The following is an 8,178-nucleotide window of genomic DNA, read 5'->3' on the forward strand; positions in this document are numbered from 1 at the left end:
GCTTTGTGGGATTTTTTTTTTTTTTAATGTTTTCTTCTTTTGGGAATTATTTTAGAACTAATTACTACCTCAGTACCTTAGGAACTATTTATAAAACAAACACCTCTCTCAAAATCGTCCCATCCTGGTTGTGATGCCTTAAACAGACTTTAGAGCTGCTTTTTTTCATGCAAACAGCATAGGTTGAGGCTCAAGCCTTGAAAAATTCGGGTAGTAAGGACACCCTCCCAGGTTTTGGGAACTTTAGTCCGAAGGAACAGTTCCTAGTCATGGATATGAAGAGGTTCGCACGCTGGTGTGGGTAGCGGATCTCAGCTGCTTTGTGAAGGACTTGGCTCTGATGCGAAAGAGGACGGTGGGCACTGGGGTTAGTGTGTTCTCTCAATTCGACTTTCCCGAGGGGTCGACTACTGAAGAGATTGTGTGAGTGATACTACATGGACATGATATTATAGACTGTTTTCATGACTTTCCTACTGAATAGAATCCACCTTCTTCTCCTCTTTTGTTTCCTAAAGACTTGATTTTGCTAGGGGAATGGCTCCGGAGGTTGGCTGACTTGGCCCCCAGGAGCCATGGACTTCTGCCACTGACCACGTTTCCTTCCTGTGCTTTTCAGATCATCAAAAAGCTGATAGAAAGAAAGCAAGCCCAGATTCGAAAAGTCTACCCTGGACTTTCATGTTTTAAAGACGGAGTTCGGCAGATTCCGATAGAAAGCATTCCTGGAATTAGTATGTATATAGATCTTCTTTTAAAAGCAAAATCTTTTGGAAATGCCACCAGGAGGGTTGGAAAGTATTACCAGAGTGTAGTCCTTTAAAAAGCTTTTTGCCCTGCCCTTCTCCATCTATGCTATTTCTAGTATTTTAAGAAGGCAGCCGATGCTTTCCTTTGATATCTTTTCTCTACTTCAAATTGCAAACAAACCAAAGAGAGCTTAGATGACCCCTTGTTGTAGCTGTTAATGGCCATCCTGTACCGAGAGCCTGCTCTTTGTGGCGCAGTGCTAGGCACTACCCACAGGTGACCTTGAAAGTAGGGGCTTCTGCTTTTTCATAAATGGAGAAATTCAGCCTCAGGCTGGTTAAGTCCTTTGACCTTATATGGCGCATGGCCGGTAACTGGCAGACTGAGGAGCAGCCCATTTCCTGTCTCCTCCAAACAGCTTGCTGTTCTCACCATATCTCATTGCCATCAATGGTTGCAATCTTCATAGATCTGTGCTTGGGTAGATGAGTGTTTGCAAACTTCTAGAAAGGATGATTAGAAATCACATATTTTGATTCCCGTTCCCTATTTTACAACAGTTTTTCTGAAGGTTCTTATTGGAGAGTATGTTAGCAGTGAGTTGTAGTGAGTTAAAATATACAAAGTAGTTCTTTTGGTAGATCAAATATTAGCACTTTCATGTAGTTCAAGTCCAGGGACTTCTGGTCTATTGAAGATTTATAAAGCAAAACAAAATCATGCAAACTAAAAAAAGCCACATTATTTGTTTTTTTCACGATGTGATTCATATATATTTCTTCGTTACAAAACCTACTCTACAGCACATCTTGCTTTCCCTGCCAGACCCAGAAATTGTACTTCCCCATCTTATCCTAATTAATAATAGCAACCATATCACTGAATGCCAATGTGTGCCAGGCATTCTTCTATGGGATAATATCACCTAATTTTTAGAGTTCTGTTTTATAGATTGATACATTGAGAGCCCAAAGGTTAAATAACTTATCTAGGGTAAGTCAGCTTTCAAGGAGGAACGAAGAAATCAACTCCAGACCAGCTGGTGTGGCTTAGTGGTTGAGTGTTGACCCATGAACCAGGAGGTCACTGTTTGATTCCCAGTTAGGGTACATGCTCGCATTGTGGGCTCGATCCACAGTGTGGGGCTTGCAGGAGTCAGCCAATCAATAAATCTCTCTCATCATTGATGTTTCTCCTCCAAACCAATAAAACTATATTAGGAAGAAAAAAAAAAAGAAAGAAATCAACTCCAGGCCTACTGGTCTCTAGACTATGTTTTCTTTCTGCTACACTAAACTGTCTTGCTTTATAAGCAGGTGCCAAGTAAAACAGAGACCAGGACAGACTTTGTTCTGACCTAAAATAACAGCCTCACTCTTTCACACGGTGATGGCAAAAATTGAGTTAGAGTTTAAAAAAATACACATACCCACAGTACTGGGTATTTGTAATTTCTATGATTTTCTTTGAAAGGTTGGAGTTCCCTCTTTACAAAACGTATTGAGCAGTGTTGTTAATCTTGGAAATGTTTTGCACAGCGAGCCATATTAGAAAGTAACGAACTGCAGTTAATTTCAATGTCTTCCCAGGAACAGATTTCTTAAGGCATGGCTGTAATTTATTGCATTTTTGTTAAGTGTTAACTGATATTCTCTTGCCAAAAGCAGTTCTCATTCAGTGTTTATTTCGTTGACATACAGGAGAGACAGGCTGGAAACAGAGTGGAAAAGAAAAAAGGTAAGTGTGATGGGTGAGAAGATAATAATGGAAGTGATTCCCCCCCATTCCCCCTCACTTCATCCCCCCGGCAACTTAGAGAAAATGGGCACCAATACAATTGTTAGGTTTCAGTTTTCATTAAAAAAAAAAAAAAAAAATCAGGAATGAATCCAGTTTTTGTTTGTTTGTTTTTGTAAAAACGAGCTGAATAGGAATCACCTGGCAAGAGGGTAAGAAACTAATTGTTGTTCCCTGTTGTTCACTCTTTTCCTTTCAAGTAAAGAGCCCAAAGACTCTGACCAGCTCTACAGCACACTCAAGAGCATCCTCCAGCAGGTGAAGGTGGGCGTTTTCATTCACCTCATGCCAATATTTTGATTTCTCACATGACATTTCTGTATTAGATACTTTACTTTTCTTTTTTTTTTTCTTTCCCCAAGAGCCATCAAAGCGCTTGGCCCTTCATGGAACCCGTGAAGAGAACAGAAGCTCCGGGATATTATGAAGTTATAAGGTTCCCCATGGGTAATGCCATTAACATTTTCTAAGAATAGATGTAAAGCTCTCTGGATGGTGGTGTGGGGGACACATGCTTACTGAGGTTAATTTGTACTCTTCTGTCTTAGGGTAGGGTGTGTGTGGTGGGCGGTGGGTTCCCCATGTACCCGGGGAGGGCAGCGATGTCAGAACACAATGGCAAAGGAGGAGTGGGTGGCTGTGTTCATGAGAGACGTTGTGCAGCTGTCTGAGGGCCCACACACCAACACTGTAGACGCAGAAGCCCAGGTGGGGGCTGTGGATGGCACTAGATACAAAGCTGGCTATTTGGACATAACCTCACTGATCTTCTACCCGTTGCAAATGGATAAACATCAGATTGTCCTCTTGATAACGTTTGAGTCTGAGAATTTTTGAAGACAGTACAAGAGAAGTTAGGTGAAGCTGTTTGCTCTTCTTTCAGAGGGAGAAATCCTAGTTAGTACAGTCCTTGATTTTTCATGCTCTTGATGGGTACTATTAATGTCCCTCTTTATACTTCTATTTTAAGCTTTGTCCCACATCCAAAACCAAACAAACAAAAAACACCACTAGAAATGTAGACCCGTGGAAATTGCTACTGTGCCTGCAGCCTACTAAAAGGAATGATTGAGAACCCCCAAATTAAACCAATTTGGTGTCATGCAGATGACAGACAGCCAGCTGAAATGTTCTCTTTTCAGCCGGTTGTGTGGCCATTTTTTTTTGGAGAGAGCCTGGGCCTTCTGTCCCTTTTCTACCTGTCATCTATTTCTGGTGCTAAGAAAGGATTGAAATGTGAAAGGAAGAGTTAAAGGGACCCAGTAGCTCCCTGATAACAGAGTTATTTATAGATGTTTTCTGTAGCATTCGTTTTCACATGCGTATTTTAAATAATGCTGGCAATGATTTCAGTAGTCTCTACTCCTTAAAGTAGACGTGAACCCATATGCTTTTCTTTCTTTCTTTCTTTTTTTTTTTTTTTTTTTTTTTATATCTCTCTCTGCCTTGCTTCTGTGTATTCCTGTACATGAAAAACCAAAGTGAGGGTTGACTGAGTCTTGAGTTCCGAATGAAAAGGTGATTTGGGAATTAATATTTTTCCATGACGTAAAATAATACGTTAAACCCCTTTGTGTACATTTCAAAAAAATTTTTAAAAAAATATATTTTATTGATTTTTTACAGAGAAGAAGGGAGAGAGATAGAGAGTCAGAAACGTCGATGAGAGAGAAACATCGACCAGCTGCCTCTTGCACACCCCCTACCGGGGATGTGCCCGCAACCAAGGTACATGCCCTTGACCGGAATCGAACCCGGGATCCTTCAGTCCGCAGACCGATGCTCTACCACTGAGCCAAACCGGTTTCAGCTACATTTCAAAATTTAACTGACCTTTGCACCCCCATCTTCGGGATGGGGAACCTTCTTTTGGGAAACCTTCATGGGAGGCTGTATGCATTTGCAGAGAATAGTTTTCTTCCAGCCCATCCATGTGTGCTCTGCAGACCGTTAGTGGTAGGTCTAGCAGGCTTGCCTGTCATCAGTCTGCTCACAGCCCGCTTTCTGGGATGGCTTTTGCTTGGCCAAGTCTGAGAAGGATGCGAGACCCTCCAAATTGATCACTACTTGTGTGTATAGCTGAATGCTCAGGAGGAGGAAACTGACCACATTGAGTAAGACCAGGGGTGGGCTAAAGTGTGTGCTGGACAAAGTCAATGAAAAGAGCAAACGGTCTCTTTAGTGGAGCCACAGTAATTTTGTTGGGATGCATTTAGATGGTGGGCAAAATATGCAGTCTTTTCCTCTAAGATGGTCATGTGTTTAAGACCAAGTCAGTAATTTTACTTTTCCTCATTACCTTCTCGGCTATTCCCTAAAACATTTCTTCTCTTTCCTCTGTTCCCTAAAAAACTCTTTTCTTCCGTGTGAAGGAGATCTAACCTGTTTTATTGAAGGACCATTGGCAGAATAGTCTGACCCAAGCATATCTTCTTATCACACATGGGTTGTTAGGCAGAGTTTTTGGATTTATCAAGAATGCCCAAGTTGGTGGGGGAAATGAATGGTATCTCCATGTTTGGAATTACTAAGGTTTAACTATCTTCTTCTTTTTAAAAAAAATATATTTTATTGATATTTTACAAAGAGGAAGAGAGAGGGATAGAGAGTTAGAAACATCGATGAGAGAGAATCATCGATTAGCTGCCTCTTGCACACCCCCTATTGGGGATGTGCCCACAACCAAAGGTACATGCCCTTGACTGGAATCGAACCTGGGACCTTTCAGTCTGCAGGCCGACGCTCTATCCACTGAGCCAAACCGGTCTCGGCTATCTACCTTCTTTTTTAACTTATGCTGTTTGGTCAACTGAAATAATCTAAAAAGGCTAGAGAAAGATGCTATCGTCACTTTGGAATAGAAGGGAAATGTGGAAATATGCAGAATTGGTTATAATTATTCAGAAAGGCCCAACACTTCTGTGGTTCTTGTTTTGTTTCTTTTATATTTTAGGCTCTTTTCATCTCTTCTTATCTACCCTATCCCTCCCAAAAAATAATTTGAAAAGCTTTTAGATAAATTTGTTTCTGTGAGGTTTCATTGTCTTTCCTCCCTTTTATTCTTTTGGTTAAACATCTCTTGTAAAACATTATGTCTGGCAGCATAACTTAAGTGGTAGGTATTTAGTTGGAAGAAAGGTAAACATCTAATTTTATCTAGCGAGGCACAATTTAACTGCTCTTTCTTTCTTAAACCAGAAGATATCTTTATCTGTTCGATCACACTAAGATGACATTTAGTGGGATGTTTGCTGAACCTTTGTGTGTCTTAATACTTTTTTTCCCCCTCATTCTCCAAACTGTTTCCATCAGAGAAGAAAGAAAATTGAAAATTGAACTCTGATGCGATAACATCGAGTCAAAAGAAATAAGCAAAAGCAGATATTTCCCATTTTTTCTTTGTGGTAGATTTAGGATTTTGATGAAAATGAACTTCTCTCAGTTTGGTGATGTTGCACATAAATTTATCTATCTTATTAAATGATCAGCATAGTGTATTTGATTATAAGCTTCTTTCCCTCTGGAAAATTTGATAATATAATGGGAACTTGGATGATTGATATTCAGAAGTATTTCTTCAGTGAATTTGTCTTATTTTTCTGTGTTAATATAAATTTTAATGATAGAACCACACTTAGAGACAACTAGGAACCTACAAGTGAGCGATGTTAGTAAGTTCACGTTATTAAGTGGAAGATATTAGCATCTTCTAATCTGCATGGAATTCTCTAAATCAGTCCTGAGATCAGGGATTAATGAAGCCCCATTGTATTTTTGTAAGTTTAGATGAAGCACCGTGTTCATTTATGCCATAGTCTTAGGAGACCTGTTTGCTTTAGAAAGTAGATGATTATGTTTGCCATTCTTATGCCATTGATGGAGCATGAAACTAAATTCATTTGAGCCATTTTACCTGAAAGGTCACTGGTGTATTTATTTGCAGATGTATTTATGATCAGTTTCTCTTAGTTCTGTCTCTGCAACACCAAGACAACTGTGACTTTCGTGAGACAAGCTCACTCTGTTTTGCGCAATGAAAGGTTCAATACACATGTTCCGCCTGTCTTACTCCATGTAGATAAAGCCTCTTCTGTATAAAGCTGAATGAATAGCTGACAGTAGTCAGTTCATCATGCTTATTGCTGCTAATCTACTTAGCTTCTTGTGCTGAATAGGGGAGTGGGCCAGATGACTAATAATGGTCCCTTCCATGTTAAAATGCTGTGATTTTATTCAAGAAACTCTCACAGAAGAAAGAACGTAGGTTTAAGAACTGTTTTCCCTGATCATATGGATTCCTCTTCAAGGCATCAGGCTGGTAAAAATGTAATCAAAGTGATGAAAGATATGAGAGATTTCCTTCCCAGTCTCACTTCTGTCAGCTAGTGTTCAAAAGGGGTCACAGATTGCTAATCTGTTTTCTTTTCCTGTGCAGATCTGAAAACCATGAGTGAACGCCTCAAGAATAGGTACTACGTGTCTAAGAAATTATTCATGGCAGATTTACAGCGAGTCTTCACCAACTGCAAAGAGTACAACCCTCCTGAGAGTGAATACTACAAATGTGCCAATATCCTGGAGAAATTCTTCTTCAGTAAGATTAAGGAAGCCGGGTTAATTGACAAGTGATTTCCCCCCCCCCCCCCCTTCTTAGAAATTCATCAAGCAGAGTGCCTAAAGCAAGGTGGTTTAGTTTTACAGAAAATTGGACATAATGTGTTGAAGATACTTGTAAATGTATTATTTAGCACTTTGGGGGGAAAAAACAAAAACAAAAACATCCTCTTAGCTTTTCAGATATATATTTAAATGGGAAGTCATAGAACATTGTTATTTTATGAAATAGACTTTAATCTATTTACTACTATTAATGTCAATTTTCTATGGCATGTCCATTAGCTGAATATTCAGTAGTAGATGATCAGGGATTTCCTCAAAACCTGTATATGAGGAAATTGCACATCGTACCAAAATTTGGGGGAATCCAGAAAATTCAGACCATGAATGTTTCCATTTTTTTTCTAATGGAATGTGAGAGTTTATTTTTATTTTTTTTTTGAAGGATTCTTAAGGAAGGGATATGTGATGAAAAAAACCCGTAAAAGGTGAAATATGTGATGTTTGAAGTCTCTTTGTAGACTTTATAAATATATTTTTAAAAAACACTCATCTAGATGAGGTGCTTTGGGCAGTTCTGAAAGATGCAGTTCCAGAAAAGCAACTACTTTGATTCCTAAGGAAGAAATTCTAAATAATGCAAACTTTTTAATAAGCATCTGGGATTTTGATAATTCTGTCTACCTACAAAAAAACTTGTGAGTGCATAACCACTATTTTAATAATTATTTTCTCTACGCAAACGTATACTATTATATTTGACATTGCTTATGCAGGCCATAAGTTCCAAAAGGCAATTTCCTGGGCCACAAGCATACATTTGAAAACACTTTAAATTGAACCAACATGCTTTAATAAGAAAAGAGGTATAATCTATATAAGTATCAAAAATGGTGAATTCTTGTTCTAATAAATAAGGATTTCTTTTCTACACAACAACCCCACTGATAATGTATGTATGGACATATTCCCTTTGCATCTTCAGATTGTGTATATTCATTATTTAAGGTGAAT

At 39.0% G+C, this 8,178-nt stretch overlaps 1 protein-coding gene across 3 annotated transcripts in view; it reads left to right on the plus strand.

Annotated features, from left to right (window-relative positions):
* Nucleotides 1–7,303, plus strand: part of KAT2B (lysine acetyltransferase 2B) — an 88,104-nt gene extending 80,801 nt beyond the window's left edge. For all 3 annotated transcript variants that reach the window (XM_036431590.2, XM_045579320.1, XM_045579319.1), the window contains 5 exons: nt 620–734; nt 2,451–2,487; nt 2,748–2,811; nt 2,910–2,994; nt 6,983–7,303. In XM_036431590.2, the coding sequence (XP_036287483.1) occupies nt 620–734; nt 2,451–2,487; nt 2,748–2,811; nt 2,910–2,994; nt 6,983–7,176 (495 nt within the window). In that variant the 3' untranslated portion in view covers nt 7,177–7,303. The remainder of the gene's footprint in view (nt 1–619; nt 735–2,450; nt 2,488–2,747; nt 2,812–2,909; nt 2,995–6,982) is intronic.
* The last annotated feature ends 875 nt before the right edge of the window (nt 7,304–8,178 follow it).

The sequence above is a fragment of the Pipistrellus kuhlii genome, unplaced genomic scaffold, assembly GCF_014108245.1.
Source record: "Pipistrellus kuhlii isolate mPipKuh1 unplaced genomic scaffold, mPipKuh1.p scaffold_m20_p_11, whole genome shotgun sequence".
Taxonomy (NCBI): domain Eukaryota; kingdom Metazoa; phylum Chordata; class Mammalia; order Chiroptera; family Vespertilionidae; genus Pipistrellus; species Pipistrellus kuhlii.